Below are 22,402 nucleotides of genomic sequence, written 5' to 3' on the forward strand. Positions count from 1 at the left end.
GTGGGGGCGTGGTTGGGGGCGTGGTTAAGAGGGGAGGAGTATATTTACAGCTAGAATTCACCAACTCGAGTATTTCATATATATATATATATATATATATATATATATATATATATATATATATATATATATATATATATATATATATATATATATATGTATGTATGAAATACTTGACCTTCAGTGAATTCTAGCTATATATATATATATATATATATATATATATATATATATATATATATATATATATATATATATATATATATATATATATATATATATATATATATATATATATATATATATATATATATATATATATTTTATTATACATATAAATAAAAGAAATACTTGAATTTCAGTGTTCCGGAGGCTATCCAGTAGATGGCAGTATTGTCCTGTTTAAGAGTGTCACAACATTGCTGTTTACGGCAGACAAACTGCTTTACGGTAGACTAAACGTGACTGCTGTTGTGGTGTGTGTTACCGCGCTGGGAGGACGTTAATGAAACTGCCTAACAATAAACCCACAAAAGAAACCAAGAACTCGCCCTCGATCATTCTACAGTTATAACGTGATTGGGTAGGCATGCTGTTTATATCGTGGGAAAGCGGACGTGAAAACAGACTGTTCTTTACTCGGGTCCGCATGGAGCTGGAGGGGGCGTGGCCTCCAGCTCCGGCTGAATTCCGTGAGATTTTCGGGAGAAAATTTCTTCCGGGAGGTTTTCGGGAGAGGCACTGAATCCCGGGAGTCTCCCGGAAAATCCGGGAGGGTTGGCAAGTATGGTTTAAGCATTAGACACCTTTTTGCCTGGACACTGCCTCCCGCTGTTCCCGACATCTACAAAGCAATCAGCTACCGGCTGCCACCTACTGATATGGAAGAGTATTACAGGGTTACTCTGCCGAGCTCTAGACAGCACCGACACTCAACAACAACACATCATTTGCAGACTATAATTACTGGTTTGTAAAAAATATTTTTAACCCAAAAAGGTGAAATGAGATAATCTCTCACGGCACACCAGACTGTGGTTGAAAAACACTGATCTATGCAACATTTTGACCAAAGAACCACCATCACACGTTATGTAGACCACAAGGAAGTCTTTAAAGGGCTTCTATGACTGGGAATGTCTTCTGTTGGCTACCATTGGCCTCGACCGCTCACCTTATCATGTCTTTCTCGCCGGTGAGCTGCAGGTGACCACCACCATGGGCAGCATGAAGAGCGGCCTGCACCAGCACCTGGCCAGGCTGGACGAGATCTTCGCCACGCGCGGCGACTACGTGCAGACCCTGCAGTTCATGCAGCAGATGGCCGACAACGTCATCAAGCAGCTGGTGGGTCTGCCCGACTGGGCGGAGGCCGACGTGGACCTGGCGTCCGTCGCCAGCCTCACGGCGAGCGTGGAGTACTACAGGTGAGGAACACGAGATGTCAGGGAAGATGTTCTTGTTTGAAGAATGAAAAAGCACGAGCGAGAACAATGGGCATATACACACACACACATACACACACACCCCACCCTCACCCCACGCCTTCACCACAGCTTCATTCCCCTAAGGGGCGATGGATGGCTGACTAGCGCTTATACTGCAGCAGCCGGCCTCCGTAGCCCCCACTCCCTCCTCAATGTTGCAAGTTTTGTGGATTCTATGTAACTTGTTTATGTGTGCTATGGCTATGGCTATGGCTTTTACAGCAGCAGCCGGCCCCCGTAGCCCCCACTCCCTCCCCTCTGTTGCAAGTTTTGTTGATTCTATGTAACTTGGTTAAGTTAGCTATAGCTATGAGGTTGTTTCCTTGGCCTCAGTCTGGAACTCCTCCGTGGAGTCCAGCCTTTGACTTGAATATTTTTTTTACTCAAAGTGGACAAAGTGCACAACAGCGCCTCTGGAGGCTCACGCGGAGAACTGCCGCTCATTAGCATTAAAGCTACAGACACACAAAATTGCAGCATTAAAGTTGGATTTTGCCGAAAAAATAGTATAGTTATGAGGGTGTTTGATTAATTTAATTAACTAGTGTTACCTCAGCCAGGAAGTTATTTTATTTTTGCTGTTTGTTTGTCTGATTGTTAGTTAGTTAGTTAGCTAGTTAGTTAGTTGGTTAGTTTGATAGTTTGCTAATTAGTCCGTTGATTTGTCAGTTAGCTAGCAAGCAGCCAGTTAGTTGATCAGTTAGTTAGTTAGTTAGTTAGTTTGTTTGTTTGTTTGTTTGTTTGTTTGTTTGTTTGTTTGTTGGCAAAATAACTCGAAAAGTTACGGACAGATTTTAATGGAACTTTCAGGAAATATCCGAAATGGGATACGTAGCATGTGATTAGATTGTGAGTCTAATCTGGATCATCTTTGGGCACCACACGATTCGATGGGATTCGATTATCGGGGTTAACGATTCGATTCAAAATCGATTCTCAAAATGATTCTCGATTCAAAATCAAAACTTTTTTAATAACATTGGATGTCAGTTCTATGTTTAACAACATCCCTTCTTAAAATTGATAAACAGCTCTGATACATTTATATATTACTTAAAAGAAAACTGGGTTTGTTTAATAAAAGAATTTTTAAAAATAAAAAATTAAAAAATATATTTTTATTTTTTTTAATCGATTATGAATCGTTACAAATAAGAATCATGATTATCTGAAAATCGAGTTTTAGTTTTGACACCCCTAATTCCTACTGCGTTACTTTATGTTCACACCATGACCTTCAACTTCTTTGTGTGTATGCTAGCGGCCTTGCCTCCATCCACAGAGACAAAGACAGTCTATGACTAACAAGAGTGTTCGCTTCGGTTTTTTTCCATTCCGCTATAAATAACTCAAAAATTTATTGGTAGATTTTTATGAAACTTTCAGGAAATGTCTTAAATGGTATAAAGAACAAGTGATTGAATTTTGGGGGTGATCCGGATCCTTGTCTGGATTCAGGACTGGTTTTGGGGCCTGGCAGATGTCTGTGCTCTCTGAATGCTTGTTATTTATCATTTCAGCTCATTGCTGTTGCACTCAATTGTAGAATAGAAATGTACTTTTGCTGGTTGTGTGTGTGTGTGTGTGTGTGTGTGTGTGTGTGTGTGTGTGTGTGTGTGTGTGTGTGTGTGTGTGTGTGTGTGTGTGTGTGTGTGTGTGTGTGTGTGTGTGTGTGTGTGTGTGTGTGTGTGTGTGTGTGTGTGTGTGTGTGTTCTTGTATTTCTTCCTTTCTTGAGATAAAGTACCTTCTATATGAGGACCGGTGAACATGTTAGTACATAAATCATGGTCCCAATACGAAAAACTATTGCATCTAATAGAGAATGTCTCATTTGCACCCCTAGTGGTGAAATCTATGAAAATTAAGCTGGTCCCAAAAAGGAGGGATTTTTCAAATTGACTGTGTGTCAGTTTTAAAAGTGCTCCCCCTCTGGTCAACATATGAAATAACAAGTAACAAGTGTGTGTAAAAATTTGAAGTGCTCCCCCTCTGGCCAACATATGTAACAACAAGTGTGTTTAAGAAATGTAAATGCACCCCTTTGGCCAAAATTAAATACAAAAAAAAATAAATTAATATGTATATAGAGACATACTGTAATAACTCAAAGTAAATAATGAAGATTAAAAACCAATTACAAAAAAAAATAAAAGAAATAACTAAAAGCAGTCTTTCTTTCACAATGTGTCGACTTCTTTCTTATAAAATTGGGAACAATTTCTCTTATTCTTTCTTTTTCTGTAATATTGCAATATTTTCTTGTAAAATTATTACTTTTTAATGCAAATTGTGACATTTGTCATGTAAAATTCTGACTTTTTTTCACAACATTGCCAATGTTTTTGTTGTTCTCGTAAAATACTGACATTTTTTGAGTAAAATTGTGACTTTTGTCATAATTTTGCAGAGTAAAATTCCGATTATTATTATAATGTTGCCGAAATGTTAAAGTTTTCTTATAAAATAGTGACTTTTGTCGAGTAAAATTTCGACTCTTTTCATAAAATTGCCAACATTTTCAGTTTTTCTTGTAAAACTGCGACTCTTAAGGAATGTCAACTTTTACCATAATATTGCACAAATGTTCAGTATTTCTTGTGAAATTTTGACCTTTTTTTTGTGAAATTCCAACTCATTTTTCACAACAAACTTTTTTTAATATTTGCATAGTATGTATATATTATTAATGTTGTAAATACACATCTTTATGTATCTAGAGAGGGTGGTCCTAAAGAGGGAGGCATTTTTCAGAGGTCTCAAGAAGGCCAAAAATACAAGCAAGTGTGTGTGTGTGTGCGTGTGTGTGTGTGTGTGTGTGTGTGTGTGTGTGTGTGTGTGTGTGTTCTTGTATTCTACCCTTCTTGAGACATCAACAAGGAAAAGTAGCTTCCATATGAGGAACAACTACAAACAAAAAATTAACTAAAAGCTTACCTTTATTATATTTGCATAGTTTGTACACTGCAAAAACTGAAATCTAAGTAAGATTAAATATCTCAAATAAGGGTGATATTTGCTTATTTTCTGTCTGATAAGATAATTATTCTCACTAAGCAGATTTTATGTTAGAGTGTTTTACTTGTTTTAAGGGTTTTGGTAAATAAATGATCTCAGTAAGATATTAAGATATTACAGCTTGTTGCTGAAATTTTATGACCTATATTGAGTAAAACATGCTTGAAACAATTTTTGTCCAAAACACACCCAGCAATGGTGCACAGGAAGGCGGGGAAGAAGAGGGGAAAAGACGGCCAAAATGGTCAAAAGTCCCAATTTTGTCCAAAATACCTCCCCGGGTTCCAGTCTCACAAGTCCCGCCACCGGCCGCACAAGTCCCGGGATGCAAAAAATGTCCAAAACGCACCCAGCAAAGTTCCACGGGAAGTGGGGGAGAAAAGTGAGAAAAGTCGTCAAAAGTCCCCAAAAATGTTCAAAATACCTACCCAGGTTGGAGTCCCACAAGTCCCGCCGCCGGCCGCACAAGTCCCAGGATGAAAAAAATGTCCAAAACGCACCCATCAAAGTCCCACGGGAAGTGGGGGAGAAAAGTGAGAAAAGTCGTCAAAAGTCCCCAAAAATGTTCAAAATACGTACCCAGGTTCGAGTCCCACAAGTCCCGCCACCGGCCGCACAAGTCCCAGGATGCAAAAAATGTCCAAAACGCACCCAGCAAAGTCCCACAGGAAGTGGGGGAGAGAAGTGAGAAAAGTCGTCAAAAGTCCCCAAAAATGTTCAAAATACCTACCCAGGTTCGAGTCCCACAAGTCCCGCCGCCGGCCGCGCAAGTCCCGGGATGCCCAAAATGTCCATAACACACCCAGCCGAGTCCCACGGGGAGGGGGGATAAAAGTTGGAAAAGTCGGCAAAAGTCCCAAAAATGTTCAAAATACCTACCCTGGTCCGAGTCCCACATGGAGTGCCACAAGTCTTAAGACTTGTGGCACTCGAACCCGGGTGTGATTTTTGAACATTTTACCGACTTTTCTCACTTTTCTCCCCGCCTTCCCGTGGGACTTTGTTGGGCACGTTTTGGACATTTTGGGCATCCTGGCCGGTGGCGGGACTTGTGGGATTCGAACCTGGGTAGGTATTTAGAAAATTTTTGGGACTTTTGCCGACTTTTCCAACTTTTTGGATTGGGATTCGGCTGGGTGTGTTATGGACATTTTGGGCATCCCGGGACTTGCGCGGCCATACATTAGATTTTATGTTAGAGTGTTTTACTTGTTTTAAGGGTTTTGGTCCTAAATGATCTCAGTAAGATATTACAGCTTGTTGCTGAAATTTTATGACCTATATTGAGTAAAACATGCTTGAAACTATTTTTGTCCAAATGTCCAAAACACACCCAGCAATGGTGCACAGGAAGGCGGGGAAGAAGAGGGGAAAAGACGGCCAAAATGGTCAAGAGTCCCAATTTTGTCCAAAATACCTCCCAGGGTTCCAGTCCCACAAGTCCCGCCGCCGGCCGCACAAGTCCCGGGATGCTTAAATTGTCCAAAACGCACCCAGCAAAGTCCCACGGGAAGTGGGGGAGAAAAGTGAGAAAAGTCGTCAAAAGTCCCCAAAAATGTTCAAAATACCTACCCAGGTTCGAGTCCCACAGAGACATGAAACAAAAACCTCTATGTAGGTCTGACTTAGACCTACATTTCATAATTTGACATCCTCGGGCAAAAACCAACAGGAAGTTGGCAATTTCCCCTTCAAGACAAAAATGTACTAAAAACACTAATTTTTGCCTCTTTGAGCTGTAATTTGACCCTCTTAAAATACTTCAAAACTCACCAAACTTTTCACACACATCAGGACTGGTGGAAATTGCGATCTAATAAAAAAAACGAACCCCAAAACTCTCTAGCGCAATTTTTGAATAAAACAGAGACAAAACTGCTCCTCAGAGGAAAACACAGACACAACTGCTTGTAACTTCCGGTAGGAACGTCTTAGAGACATGAAACAAAAACCTCCATGTAGGTCTCACTTAGACTTACATTTCATAGATTGACATCCTTCAGCAAAAATCAACAGGAAGTTTGCAATCTCCCCTTCAAAACTACATTTTTGTAAAAAACGGTCACCAAACATCAAACATTATATCCTCTGAGCGCGTTTGTCATTTCGGCTTCAAACTACTACAGGAGAGAGATTGAACCCTTCTGATTGAAGGATACTCAAAGAGTTTGGATAAGTGCTACGGTTTTGATTTTACGAGCCTTCAACGAACCACTGTGCCGCAGCACCTAGGAAAAAAACACAGACACAACTTCCTCTAACTCCCAGTACGAATATCGTAGAGACATGAAACAAAAACCTCTATGTAGGTCTGACTTAGACCTACATTTCATAATTTGACATCCTCGGGCAAAAACCAACAGGAAGTTGGCAATTTCCCCTTCAAGACAAAAATGTACTAAAAACACTAATTTTTGCCTCTTTCAGCTGTAATTTGACCCCTTAAAATACTTCAAAACTCACCAAACTTTTCACACACATCAGGACTGGTGGAAATTGCGATCTAATAAAAAAAACGAACCCCAAAACTCAAAATTGCGCTCTAGCGCAATTTTTGAATAAAACAGAGACAAAACTGCTCCTCAGAGGAAAACACAGACAAAACTGCTTGTAACTTCCGGTAGGAACGTCTTAGAGACATGAAACAAAAACCTCCATGTAGGTCTCACTTAGACTTACATTTCATAGATTGACATCCTTCACCAAAAATCAACAGGACGTTTGCAATCTCCCCTTCAAAACTACATTTTTGTAAAAAAACGGTCACCAAACATCAAACATTATATCCTCTGAGCGCGTTTGTCATTTCGGCTTCAAACTACTACAGGAGAGAGATTGAACCCTTCTGATTGAAGGATACTCAAAGAGTTTGGATAAGTGCTACGGTTTTGATTTTACGAGCCTTCAACGAACCACTGTGCCGCAGCACCTAGGAAAAAAACACAGACACAACTTCCTCTAACTCCCTGTACGAATATCGTAGAGACATGAAACAAAAACCTCTATGTAGGTCTGACTTAGACCTACATTTCATAATTTAACATCCTCGGGCAAAAACCAACAGGAAGTTGGCAATTTCCCCTTCAAGACAAAAATGTACTAAAAACACTCATTTTTGCCTCTTTGAGCTGTAATTTGACCCCCTTAAAATACTTCAAAACTCACCAAACTTTTCACACACATCAGGACTGGTGGAAATTGCGATCTAATAAAAAAAACGAACCCCAAAACTCAAAATTGCGCTCTAGCGCAATTTTTGAATAAAACAGAGACAAAACTGCTCCTCAGAGGAAAACACAGACAAAACTGCTTGTAACTTCCGGTAGGAACGTCTTAGGGACATGAAACAAAAACCTCCATGAAGGTCTCACTTAGACTTACATTTCATAGATTGACATCCTTCAGCAAAAATCAACAGGACGTTTGCAATCTCCCCTTCAAAACTACATTTTTGTAAAAAAACGGTCACCAAACATCAAACATTATATCCTCTGAGCGCGTTTGTCATTTCGGCTTCAAACTACTACAGGAGAGAGATTGAACCCTTCTGATTGAAGGATACTCAAAGAGTTTGGATAAGTGCTACGGTTTTGATTTTACGAGCCTTCAACGAACCACTGTGCCGCAGCACCTAGGAAAAAAACACAGACGCAACTTCCTCTAACTCCCAGTACGAATATCGTAGAGACATGAAACAAAAACCTCTATGTAGGTCTGACTTAGAGCTAGATTTCATACACTGACCACTTAGGACTAGCACCTGCCAAATGTGCGGGCCCGACCAACGCTGCTTGCCGCTTTAATTTTCCTTGTTTTGGAAAGTCTTGACAAGCCAAATTTTCTTGTTCTATTGGCAGATAATTTTGCTTAGTTCAAATAAAATACCCCTAATTTTTTTCTTTTTTTTCTTGTTTTTGACTTTTTGCAGTGTATATATTATTAATGCTGTAAATCCAAATCTGTATATATCTAGAAAGGGTGGTCCTAAAGAGGTAAGCATTTGTCAGAGGTCTCAAGAAGGTACTAACTACAAGAACGTGTGTGTGAGTCGATCTATAACGCGACTCTTCATTCACGTGCTCAAATAGCTTCGCAAGCGGACCGACTGGACCAGACAAAAGGTTATTTTGGAGAAGTTAATCTGCTCATTATCTCAGCCTCAACTCAACCTAATGAGCGGCTGGCGTGTTTATGATTTGATCGAGCACATTTGACACCGACAAAGACGCTCCGACTGCATGTCCGTGTAGTGGGCATGGGTTGATGAGGACGGAAATAAAGAGGAATTAGAGCACCATAGATGGTGTGAAAGGGATTCAAATGTCCACCCCCCCACCCCTCGCTCGTAAGACCATTGATCACCGACCATCTGGGGTCGCATTTAATATGCAAAATAGTGTTTCCATTGTGTGGTATGGATCAATTTCAGGCGGTAATGATCATTATAATAATGATAATAACCATATGTACCTTTCAGCATTAATGGTGCCTTCACAGATGTGTAAGTTACCCATGCCTCGGGCACTAATACACCCCCATACCATCACACATGCTGCCTTTTACACTTTGCGCCTGGTTCTTTTCCTCTTTGTTCCGTAGGACACGACGTCCACAGTTTCCAAAAAACAATTTGAAATGTGGACTCGTCAGACCCCAGAACACTTTTCCACTTTGCATCAGTCCATCTTAGATGAGCTCGGGCCCAGCGAAGCTGTCAGCGTTTCTGGGTGTTGTTGATAAATGGCTTTCGCTTTGCATAGTAGAGTTTTAACTTGCCCTTACAGATGTAGCGACCGACTGTAGTTACATCACAGCTCAATGTGCCATCATTTATGGACACAACATTAGGCACTAATGGGAGCTAATACAACAGCTGTTTACCAAATATATGCCTTTAGAAATAACACATTTACATATCATATATTATGGATGTACAAAACTTAAATGCAGTGAAGTTGTCACGTTGTGTAAATGGTAAATAAAAACAGAATACAATGATTTGCAAATCCTTTTCAACTTATATTCAATTGAATAGACCGCATCAGTCCATCTTGGATGAGCTCGGGCCCAGCAAAGCCGGCGGCGTTGACGGGTGTTGTTGATAAATGGCTTTGGCTTCGCATAGTAGAGTTTTAACTTGCACTTACAGATGTTGCGACCAACTGTAGTTACTGACAGTGGTTTTCTGAAGTGTTCCTGAGCCCATGTGGTGATATCCTTTACACACTGATGTGGCTTTTTTGATGCAGTGGTCGAAGGTCCATAATATTATCGCTTACGTGCAGTGATTTCTTCAGATTCTCTGAACCTTTTGATGATATTACGGACCGTAGATAGCGAAATCCCTAAATTCCTTGCAATAGCTGGTTGAGAAATGTTGTTCCTAAACTGTTAGACAATTTGCTCACGCATTTGTTGACAAAGTGGTGACCCTCGCCCCGTCTTTGTTTGTGAATGACTGAGCATTTCATGGGAGCTGCTTTTATACCCAATCATGGCACCCACATGTTCCCAACTAGCTTGTTCACTTGTGGGATGTTCCAAATAAGTGTTTGATGAGCATTCCTCAACTTTCTCAGTCTTTTTTGCCTCTTGTGCCAGCTTTTTTAAATTAATTTTTTTATCTGACGATCAGTCACTTCATTTCTGTTTGTTTTCCTTGTTTTTGTATTTACTTCCCGTCAGTGCTCTTATTTTGTTCTGTTTCCTGTTTGTTCCGCGGAGCGCTGTTTTTTTCCCTCTCCTGCCGTTGATTGGCAGCCGGTCCACACCTGCTGCCAATCAGCATGTTGTATTTATGCTATTTATTTAGACAACATTCTGTTTGGAACGTTTATGCAAGACTGCTTCATTTTCTGTTACATGAGATTAAAACTCATCTTACCTCCTCTTCGCTCTCCTGGTTCTTGCATCTTGGGGTCACAAGAACGGCAGCCATGCGAGTTCCTAAAAGGATCTTCAAGCCAGAATGTTGTATCCTCACGAGAACCCCTGTCGGCGATGCACAGCCGACGTTCTGGACCGCACAATTCATCGAGGACTTAAAAGCCAGGTTTGTGCGGTCCCAGCCCACAGCAGGCTCGGACCTTCTCCCTCCTCCTCGACCGCCGGTTCCGGCTCTCCGACCGGCTAGGCCACCGCCGCCTTCGCTCCTCCTGGCTCGGCTGCTGATTCCGGATCTCCGACCGGCGCGGCCACGGCCACCATCTTCCCCGTCGCCTGCTGTGCCACTTCCTGTGTCGGCGCCTCGACCACCGGTTCCAAAACCGCGTCGCACGCCGGTCGCAGCCCCACGTCTTACGCCGGTCGCAGCGCCACAACGCCCAACACCGGCTGAACCCCCAACACCTGTTCCTGCTCCACAGCGGCTTCCAGCAGCTGCACCACGGCTGCTCTTCCTGCCAGCACCCGCTCGCCCTGCAAGTCCGGCGGGGGACGTGTCGTTGTGCCTCCTCCTGGCCCCCTTCCGCCCGTCCCGGGTTTTTGAACAGGGGGACACCGACAACCTGGAATTCCTTCGCCCAGTGGTGGACAGTGTCTGGCATCCGCCTAGTGGAGGGGGGGCTACTACCGGCAGCGGTGCAGCCGCTGTCATCCCCGCCATCCTCTCTTCCCACGGCGCCGCCACTTTACCTGTCTCCGGCGGGCCTTCCCACGGCGCCGCCACCTTCATCTTCTCTGGCGCGGAAATCTTCTGCGTCACCGGCGGGAATCTGCACAGTGCCGCCATATTCATCGTCGGCAGCGGATCCACCGACAACGCTGTCATCATCGTCGCCGCCAGCTGCGCGACCTCCTCCTTGTCGGTCACTAATGTGGCCGTTCCGTGGTCGCCCACCTTGCCAGTTCCAGTGCCATTCATCGCGTCACCGCCACCTGACTCTCCCTCGCTGGTTGCGGGGACACTTGGCCTGGCGACCCTCCGCCAAGTCCTCCCTCCGCCCTCCCTTAACTTTTGGACTTTTTTTCCGTTCTTGTTTCAGGGAACATCTGGAATCTGTTCTTTGAGGGGGGGATCCTGTGACGATCGGTCACTTCATTTCTGTTTGTTTTCCTTGTTTTTGTATTTACTTCCCGTCAGTGCTCTTATTTTGTTCTGTTTCCTGTTTGTTCCGCGGAGCGCTGTTTTTTTCCCTCGCCTGCCGTTGATTGGCAGCCGGTCGACACCTGCTGCCAATCAACATGTTTAATTTATGCCTTGTCTCGAGCACTCCTCAGTGCTCGATGATCACACTGTATGTTTGGAATTGTTTCATGCAAGACTGCTTTCTCCTCTCTGTTTGAGTAATAAAACTCATCATACCTTCTCTTCGCTCTCCTGGTTCCTGCATCTTGGGGTCACAAAGAACGGCAGCCATGCGAGTTCCTAACAATGTATTTTTTTATTTGATAGGAAAATCATAATACAGGTACTGAGAAACAGACAATTTTTTCCCTCCACCACAAAAAAATATATAAAAAAAACAATAAAATTAAATAAATAAAATAAAATTTTAAAACAATTAATTAAAAAAAAAAAAAAAAAAACCAACAACAACAAAAAAAAAACTCCACTTCCCCCCTGCCCCGTCCTACATTTCAGTCACAGTGGGTGGTACTGCCTTCCTCTTCATCACTAGCAGATAGAAAATCAAACGAACTGACTAAAAAAATCTAAATAAAAAAGATACACAGAAGTGTCAGTGAATAAAAACAAAACGAGAATTGAGATAAGCATAAGAAAAAAACATGTTTTTTGGACTTAATACTGGCTGCAGTTGTAATATTATTGTGCCGCTGTGTTCCAGGTGGCTGGCCTACCTGCTGCTCCTCATCCTGGACCTGGTCATCTGCCTGCTGGCTTGTCTGGGACTCGCCAAGCAATCTCGCTGGCTCCTCACCACGTGAGTCGGGCACACTCTGTATCGGCCATGTTTGTATCCTTGTCCAGTGCACAGTCCTGGAATCCACCCTGGCACGGCAAACATTAGCATACAAACTCCTACATTCTTTCATCGTTCCCTCACAACAGCTTGCGACTCGTTTCATCAGCGGCCCCAGATGTTGGCAAACTTAAATTGACTCGAGCGTATGGTGACGCGATTCTCGGTTTTACCCAAATCAAACACCACAACGACGACAACACGGGCTGGTAAAGAGAAGCAATCGGTGCTGTCGTGAAACGCTTCGCTGTTGCTGCATTTGAGTCAATTAATAAGTGCAAAAGTGGTGCAGACCACCTTATTTAAAGGAGGTTTTTGCGTGCACACCGACTGTCACCATGGAGACACTCATTTCCCTCCACATTTATGGCCTCACATGGTCCAACCTGTGACGTTTCGTCATGTTGTTGACATGCATCACACACTTTTCTGGGCTATATTGAAGTGAGATTGAGACCAATCGTAGGGCTCATAGTGAGAAATATCTGTTTCTCAGCTGTGGTCGGTATGGAGCGCAACGGTACTCAGTTGTAATACACTTTTCCACCACTTGTGGCAGTAATGACAGTATCAAACAAACAGAAGAAGTCTGGAGCTAAAGTCAAGGTAAAGTTTCTTTAGCGCAAAAATTATGAACAAAGTGGTGAAAGTGTTTTTTCGTTTGTACTTAAATTTTATTGACAGTTTATTTTACAATTATATATATATATTTTTATTTTGTATTAATTTTAGCCCTGCATTATTGCATAAAATCAGCTTTGCACATGTTTTAATACACGCAAACGTTCAGTAGCCCAGGCCCTGTGTCTATTGTTTATTATTTTATTTTTAGTATATATAATACAAAAAAATATTGAGATTGACACCAATTTTTCTTAACCATAGTGAGATTGAGATTGAGACCAATTTTCTTAACCATTGTGAGAAATATCTGTTTCTCAGCTGTGGTCGGTATGGAGCGCAACGGTATTCAGTTGTAATATACTTTTCCACCACTTGTGGCAGTAATGATAGTATCAAACAAACAGAAGAAGTCTGGAGCTAAAGTCAAGGTTAAGTTTCTTTAGCGCAAAAATTATGAACAAAGTGGTGAAAGTGTTTTTTTGTTTGTACTTAAATTTTATTGACAGTTTATTTTAGAATTATATATATTTTTTATTTATTTTTTATTTTGTATTAATTTTAGCCCTGCATTATTGCATAAAATCAGCTTTGCACATGTTTTAATACACGCAAACGTTCAGTAGATCAGGCCCTGTGTCTATTGTTTATTATTTTATTTTTAGTATATATAATACAAAAAAATAGTGAGATTGACACCAATTTTCTTAACCATTGTGAGAAATATCTGTTTCTCAGCTGTGGTCGGTATGGAGCGCAACGGTACTCAGTTGTAATACACTTTTCCACCACTTGTGGCAGTAATGAGAGTATCAAACAAACAGAAGAAGTCTGGAGCTAAAGTCACAAAGTAAAGTTTCTTTAGCGCAGAAATTATGAATAAAGTGGTGAAACTGTTTTTTCGTTTGTACTTAAATTATATTTAAGAATTATGTATATATTTTTATTATTTTTATTTTGTATTAATTTTAGCCCTGCATTATTGCATAAGATCAGCTTTGCACATGTTTTAATACACGCAAACCTTTAGTAGATCGGGCCCTGTGTCTATTGTTTATTATTTTATTTTTAGTATAAATCGTCCTTTTCCATTCATATTTATTTGATAGGAAAATTATAATACAGGTACTGAGAAATAGACATCTTTCCCCCCCATAAAAAATAAAAATAGACAAAACAAATAAATACAAAAAAATTTATAATAATAATAATAAACTCCGCCCACCATAGGCCCATTGTAAGAAATATCTATTGTTCAGCTGTGGTCGGTACGGAGCGCAACGGTACTCAGTTGTAATACACTTTTCCACCACTTGTGGCAGTAATGACAGTATCAAACAAACAGAAGAAGTCTGGAGCTAAAGTCAAAGTAAAGTTTCTTTAGCGCAAAAAAATATGACTAAAGTGGTAAAGCTGTTTTTTCATTTGCACTAAATTCTTATTGACAGTTTATTTAAGAATTATAATATATTTGTTTAACTATTTAGTTATAATGTATTAATTTTAGCCCTGCATTATTGCATGAGATCATCTTTGCACATGTTTTCAAACACGCAAACTTTTAGTAGATCAGGACCCGTGTCTATTGTTTATTATTCTACTTTTAGTATAAATCGTCCTTTCCCATAAGCTGAGCCCTTCTGTAAGAATAAATTTAAAAAGTTGCTATTTAGAAAATGGGTGTTCAAACTTTTTTACAGCGAAGGCTGCATACAGAAAAGTCGAAGGCTGCACTTTGTACTTTTTTGTACATTCAAGATCCTCATTATTAGTTTCTTGTATTATTTCCTGTCCAGCTTCTTTTTTTTCTTCTCCGTAATGTACTACCCGCTGTGGCCACCGGGAGGGCCACCCTTTTCAAAAGCGGAACTTCCATTCCATCCCCCTGTCGCCCTCAATCGCTCACTGCTCGGCCCGCTCGCCACAACAACATGCCACCCCGCTTCAACCCGCATCCAGCCCCGAGCCCCTCTTTTGTCAAGAATGTCTGATGTTCTTTTCCAGTAGAGTGGAAGTTGACGCGGGAGCAAATGACTCCGGCAACACGCTCTGCGTTGTCATGACAACCTCTTTTTTGTTGACCCAGCTCTTGTATCATGGGATTATGCAGGTGTACCTAATGTTGTGTCATTTGGCATGAAGAGGATGATCTAATAATCTCCACGTTGATCCTAAGCCAGAGCGACTTGACCTCATCCTTTTTTTTTTTGCTTGAACGTGATTTGCTACATCGCCAGTTCACACACGATTTGCTGGCCCTTTTTTTTTTTGTGGCTGAGCGAGCGTGGAGAAGCCCGCACCAAAGCGTGTTTGACATGTAAACAAACGAGACCTTGGTGTGTCTTTTTTACAGATTCTTGTTCCCTTCTTTTAAAAAAACCCATTCAACCCATGTACTTTTAAATTCACTGCTTTATTTAAAAGTCTTACAAAGTGTCAAATACTAGAGATATTTTTGCACAAAATTGAAATATCCATATTAGCTGTCAAGAGGTAAACAACATATTTTTCTGACCGTAAGACGCACTTGAAATTTTTTTTTTGGACCATAAGGCGCACTTAAAATCCTTTCATTTTCTCAAAAATCGAGAGTGCGCCTTATGTACGGAACAATTTTGGTTGTGCTTACTGACCTTAAAGCAATTTTATTTGGTAGATGGTGTAATGATAAGTGTGAGCAGTAGATGGCAGTCACACATAAGAGATACGTGTGGACTGCAGGCTGACGCCTGTTCAATAAATGACGCTGGCACGCAACACCAAAACGTTGAAGTTTCATTGTGAATTTCGAACATTACACACGGCGCATTTTTTTTTTTGTGGCTGAGCATGTTTGACATGTAAACAAACGAGACCTTGGCGTTTCGTTTTTTTACAGGGCTGGACCTTGGACTACATTCTTGTTACCTTCTTCAAAAAAAACCTGAACCCATGTACTTTTAAATTCACTACTTTATTTAAAAGTCTTACAAAGTGTCAAATATCAGAGATATTTTTGCACAAAATTTAAATATCCGTATTAGCTGCCAAGAGGTCAACACCATATTTTTCAGACCATAAGGCGCATTTAAAATCTTTTTTTGGACCATAAGGCGCACTTAAAATCCTTTCATCTTCTCAAAAATCAAGAGTGTGCCTTATGTACGGACATTTTTTGGTTGTGCTTACCGACCTCAAAGCAATTTTATTTGGTAAATGGTTTAATGATAAGTGTGAGCAGTAGATGGCAGTCACACATAAGAGATACGTGTGGACTGCAGGCTGACGCCTGTTCAATAAATGACGCTGGCACGCAACACCAAAACGTTGAAGTTTCATTGTGAATTTCGAACATTACACACAGCGCAATTTTTTTTTTGTGGCTGAGCATGTTTGACATGTAAACAAACGAGACTTTGGCGTTTCGTTTTTTTACAGGGCTGGACCTTGGACTACATTCTTGTTACCTTCTTCAAAAAAAAAAATGCACTACTTTATTTAAAAGTCTTACAAAGTGTCAAATATTTTAGAAATTTTTGCACAAAATTTAAATATCTGTATTAGCTGCCAAGAGGTCAACACCATATTTTTCAGACCATAAGGCGCACTTAAAATCTTTTTTTTCCGGACCATTAGGCGCACTTAAAATCCTTTCATCTTCTCAAAACTTGACAGTGCGCCTTATGTACAGAACAATTTTGGTTGTGCTTACTGACCTCAAAGCAATTTTATTTAGTACATGGTCTAATGATAATTGTGAGCAGTAGATGGCAGTCACACATAAGATATACGTGTGGACTGCAGGCACGGAAATTTGGGAATTTTTTGGAAAATGCTAAAAAATGAGAATGTTCTGAATGAATGGTTGGTGTTGGAATTTTTTCAAATCAGTCGAGAAATGTTGAAGTAGTAACACTTTAATTTGAGAAATGGTATGAAGAAATTCCTGGAATTTCGAGAAAACCGGGAATTTTTTCAGTTAAAAAAAACAACTCTGTTTTTTGTGCTGATTAAGAGAAATTTTTTCACGGTTGAAGTGGGTTGAAAAATGTGGAAGGTGTAGTCGGCAGAAAAAATGGTTCAAAAAAGGGTTTGAAAAAACATGAATTGTGGGAATTCCTGGAATTTTTTTGGATTTTGGAAAAAAAAATATTTGAATGTCCAGGATGAGTGGAATATGTTGAAGGTGGAATAGCTTGAATCGGTGGGAAAATGTGGGAGTTGTGAAACTTTGAAAAATGTCCCATTAATTTCAATGGGAAATTCATGGGAATTTGGGAATTCCGGCAAAAGCTGTAATTTTTAGGGAAAATGCTAAAAAATTTGAATGTTCTGAATGAATGGTTGGTGCTGGAATTTTTCAAATCAGTCGAGAAATGTTGAAGTAGTAACACTTTCATTTGAGAAATAGTATTAAGGAATTCCTGGAATTTCGAGAAAACCGGGAATTTTTCCAGTTAAAAAAAAACAACTTTATTTTTTGTGCTGATTAAGACGAATGTTTTCACGGTTGAAGTGGGTTGAAAAATGTTGAAGACAGAAAAAATGGTCAAAAAAAAGGGTATGAAAAAACATGAATTGTGGGAAATCCTGGAATTTTTTGGAACTTGGAAAAAAGATAGTTTGAATGTCCAGGATGAGTGGAATATGTTGAAGGTGGAATAGCTGGAATGGGTGGGAAAATGTGGGAGTTGTGGAACTTTGAAAAATGGCCCATTCATTTCAATGGGAATTTCATGGAAATTTGGGAATTCCAGGAATTTTTTTGAAAATGCTAAAACAATGAAAATGTTCTGAATGAATCGTTGGTGTTAGAATTTTTCAAATCAGTCGAGAAATGTTGAAGTAGTAACACTTTAATTTGAGAAATAGTATCAAAGAATTCCTGGAATTTCAAGAAAACCGGGAATTTTTCCAGTTAAAAAAATCAACTTAGTTTTTTGTGCTGATTAAGAGGAATGTTTTCACGGTTGAAGTGGGTTGAAAAATGTTGAAGACAGAAATAATGGTAAAAAAAAAAGGGTTTGAAAAAACATGAATTGTGGGAAATCCTGGAATTTTTTGGAACTTGGAAAATATAGTTTGAATGTCCAGGATGAGTGGAATATGTTGAAGGTGGAATAGCTTGAATCGGAGGGGAAAATGTGGGAGTTGTGGAACTTTGAAAAATGGCCCATTCATTTCAATGGGAATTTCATGGAAATTTGGGAATTCCGGGAATTTTTTTGAAAATGCTAAAACAATGAAAATGTTCTGAATGAATCGTTGGTGTTAGAATTTTTCAAATCAGTCGAGAAATGTTGAAGTAGTAACACTTTAATTTGAGAAATAGTATTAAAGAATTCCTGGAATTTCAAGAAAACCGGGAATTTTTCCAGTTCAAAAAATCAACTTAGTTTTTTGTGCTGATTAAGAGGAATGTTTTCACGGTTGAAGTGGGTTGAAAAATGTTGAAGACAGAAATAATGGTCAAAAAAAAGGGTTTGAAAAAACATGAATTGTGGGAAATCCTGGAATTTTTTGAACTTGGAAAAGATCGTTTGAATGTCCAGGATGAGTGGAATATGTTGAAGGTGGAATAGCTTGAATCGGTGGGAAAATGTGGGAGTTGTGGAACTTTGAAAAATGTCCCATTCATTTCAATGGGAATTTCATGGAAATTTGGGAATTCCTGGAAAAACGGGAATTTTTCCAGTTCAAAAAAACAACTTTGTTTTTTATGCTGATTAAGAGAAATGTTTTCACGGTTGAAGTGGGTTGAAAAATGTGGAAGACAAAAAAAATGGTCAAGAAAGGGTTTAAAAAAACATGAATTGTGGGAAATCCTGGAATTTTTTGGAACTTGGAAAAAGGATAGTTTGAATGTCCAGGATGAGTGGAATATGTTGAAGGTGGAATAGCTTGAATCGGTGGAAAAAATGTGGAAATGGTGGAAGTTTGAAAAAATGGCCAATTCATTTTGAATGGGAAGAATGTCCCGGAAAACCTGGAATTCTGGGAAATCTGGGAATTTTTTAATCGAATAGCCTTGGAGCGTCCACACAATTAGCTGTTTGAACTCTAACCTTTGACCCCCACAGGATGATGCTGTGCGGGGTGCTGACCCTCATCCTCAGCTGGGCGTCGCTCGGAGCCGAACTGGCCGCCGCCGTGGTGAGTTTCCTCCCATTACCCAGCATGCCCTCCTCCCCTGTGCTTGTCATCATTCCCCTGAGCTATGCACGTGCACAACACAAGGACTCGTTTCCACGTGTGGCCAAGAGTTTCCGGCACGGAACGAGCCGGAAGCGACGACAACGAGCGGGGAAAATGGACTCGTTATAACATGCATATGAATATAACACTGGCACGTTAGCATTAATTTCAATGTCATTTCCCTTTGGATAATGCACTCACAGTTTAGCACATAGACATCTTATAAGTAGACGCAGCATTGGCTGCTGTGGCGCGAGAAATTAGGCCGCCATCTTGAAGTGGTGACGAGGAGCCGGCGAGCAGCCTAAACTGACAGTTGACAGGTAGAAAACAAAGATGGTGTTCAGCGTTTTCCTGCTCAAATGAGCGGACTGTTGAAAATAAGAATCGGGGGATTACTTTTCACAAGTAAGATTTAACATTAACGTACTTGTGGGCGTTGCTTCCTCGCAGTCCCACCTGCACAGGACCCCAGCATGCAGCTTTTAACAAGGTTTTAATAATCATATGTTTGAACAAAGTTCTCTCTCCAGCAGGACGCGACTTTTCAGCCACGTCCGTATCCTCTCTCCCCTCCTGCTCCCGGCCGCTTACTGTTAAAGACGACAGATGATTAGATTAACACGTACCACCTGTGAAATCTAATCACCTGCCAGCTGTGTCTCGCCGTCAGCACTGCCACGCCCCCCCCCCGTCTGATGGTGCTCTGTCCTCAGCACCATGGACGGAGGCGGTGACCTTTGCTGGCCACACCTCCCTCCACAGTACTATTGGTTGTATTTTGTGAAAAGAATAGTACCACAGAGTTGAGAGGGAGCAAAGATCTTCAATAGTACTGAAATCCTAGCCGCTAGCAAACAAGAGTATGACCATAATAGAATTGCTTGTCAATGAAATTAATACAAATTTAAAAATGTCAAACTTGAATAACATAGAGTTGAAATAAATGATGAAGATTGTAAAAGCCAACAGGGGTAAAAGTTAGGACCACAGTCCAGATTGTGTGATCTCGGACGTCTGGTCACTTATAGCATAAAAGAATATTCTATTACGGTTAAGCAAACTATGAATAATAAAACATGTGTCCTTTATCGTAGCTACACGTATGACAAAAAAAAAGCGCGTGAAAATCAGTGGTATTCAGATGAATTAAATGCGCTGACGGTTCATTGCTCCTGCCAAATGAATTGCACTGAGTGGAGCGGATCACCACTCCAAGATGGCGGCCCCGCGTCTCGTCAGCGCCAGTAGGCAGTAGCGCTCCATGCTGCGTACCCTTAGAAGATGTCTATGAGTTTATCAGGAACATCATGCCGGGTTAGCCTGGTCGCTAATGAAAAGCAAAATGATCCAACTTACAGTAGTTCATTGTTGGATGTGCTTTATATTAAGATGTGTAGCAAAGCCTGATTTTTGGGGGTTTTTTTGTGTGTGTGTTCTTTTTTCTTCCTTTTTTTAATCTTCAGAGAAGTAAGAGGTAAAACACTGGGCAAGCTGAGCTAGCTAGAGCTGAGGGACAGGTCATTGGAAGAGCTTTATTTTAAGATGTGTAGCGAAGCCTGTTTTTTTGGGGGGTTTTTTCTTCTTTTTTTTTTTTCTTTCTTTCTTCTTTTTTATCTTTAGAGAAGTAAGTGGTATATGCACTGGGCGAGCTGAGGGACAGGTAATTGCAGGAGATTTATTTTAAGATGTGTAGTGAAGCCTGTTTTGTTTTTGTTTTTTGTTTTTCTTTCTTCCTTTTTTTATCTTTAGATAAGTAAGTGGTATGTACACTGGGCGAGCTGAGGGACAGGTAATTGCAAGAGCTTTATTTTAAGATGTGTAGCGAAGCCTGTTTATTTATTTATTTTTTTCTTCCTTTTTTTATCTTTAGAGAAGATATACACTGGACGGGTTGAGTTACCTATAGCTGAGTGACAGAGAATTGGAAGCACTTTATTTTAAGATGTGTAGCGAAGCCCTTTTTTGTTTATTCTATTTTTCTTGTATCTTCAGAGACGTAAGTGGGGTGGCTGAGCTCGCCATAGCTGACTGACAGACAATTGGAAGAGCTTTATTTTAAGATGTGTAGTGAAGCTTGTTTTTGTTATATTTTGTTTAATGTATCTTCAGAGAAGTGCGTGTTATACACACTGGGGGGGCTGAGCTAAATATAGCTAACTGACGAATGATTTGAGATGTGTAGCGAAGCCTGTTTTTATTTTATTTTATGCTCAATGAAGTAAGTGGTATATACACTGGGGTGGTTGAGCTAGCTATAGCTAACTGACAGCTAATTGAAAGAGCTATGTTTTAGGATGTGTAGCGAAGCCTTCTGTTCTTTTTTTTTCTTTGTCCTCAGCGAATAAGTGGTATATACACTGGGTGAGCTAAGCTAGCTAGAGATGACTGACTGATATTTGGAAGTGCTTTATTTTAAGATGTGTAGCAAAGCCTGTTTTTTGTATTTTTTTCTTTTTTTTCTTTTATTCTCAGAGGTAAGTGGTATATATACTGGCAAGCTGAGCGAGCTATAGATGACTGACGGATATTAGAAAGAGCTTTGTTTTAAGATGTGTAGCGAAGCCTGTTATATTTTTTTTCTTCTTTTATTCTCACACAGGTAAATGGTATATACACCGGGTGAACTGAGCTAGCTATAGATGACTGACGGATGTTTGGAAGAGCTTTGTTTTAAGATGTGTAGCGAAGCCTATTTTGCGTTTAGTTTTTCTTCTTTATCCTCAGCAAAGTAAGTAGTATATACACTGGGTGAGCTGCAGATATTTGTAAGCACTTTATTTTACGATGTGTAGCAAAGCCTGTTTTTTGTACTCGTTTTTAAATTGTTTTCATAGAAGTAAGTGGTGTACACAATGGGTGAGCTAAGCTAGCCATAGCTGACTAACGGATATTAGGAAGAGCTTTATTTTAAGATGTGTAGCGAAACCTGTTTTTTTTTGTTTTGTTTTTCTTTTCTGCAGAAGTAAGTGTTTTATACACTGTGGCTACAGCTGACTGACGGCTAATTGGAAGAGCCGTGTTTTAAGATGTGTAGCGAAGCCTGTTTTTATTTTTTATTTTGTTCCTTTATCCTCAGCGAAGTAAGTGGTATATACACCGGGTGAGCTAAGCTAGCTATAGATGACTGACAGATATTTTGAAGCGCTTTATTTTAACATGTGTAGCAAAGCCCGTTGATA

The 22,402-nt window shown here is 40.3% G+C and overlaps 1 protein-coding gene across 5 annotated transcripts in view; it reads left to right on the forward strand.

Annotated features, from left to right (window-relative positions):
- LOC133655229 (protein tweety homolog 2-like) overlaps positions 1-22,402 on the forward strand; it is a 113,935-nt gene that overhangs the window by 76,969 nt on the left and 14,564 nt on the right. For 3 of the 5 annotated variants that reach the window (XR_009826977.1, XM_062055197.1, XM_062055199.1), the window contains exons 4-6: positions 1,201-1,427; positions 12,291-12,386; positions 19,106-19,178. Coding sequence is in view for 4 of the 5 variants with exons in the window: in XM_062055197.1 (XP_061911181.1) it covers positions 1,201-1,427; positions 12,291-12,386; positions 19,106-19,178 (396 nt within the window). In the remaining variant the exon portion in view is untranslated. The remainder of the gene's footprint in view (positions 1-1,200; positions 1,428-12,290; positions 12,387-19,105; positions 19,179-22,402) is intronic. The other 2 variants (XM_062055198.1, XM_062055200.1) reach the window with 1 other exon arrangement.

The sequence above is a fragment of the Entelurus aequoreus genome, linkage group LG08 (genome assembly GCF_033978785.1).
Source record: "Entelurus aequoreus isolate RoL-2023_Sb linkage group LG08, RoL_Eaeq_v1.1, whole genome shotgun sequence".
Lineage (NCBI taxonomy): Eukaryota > Metazoa > Chordata > Actinopteri > Syngnathiformes > Syngnathidae > Entelurus > Entelurus aequoreus.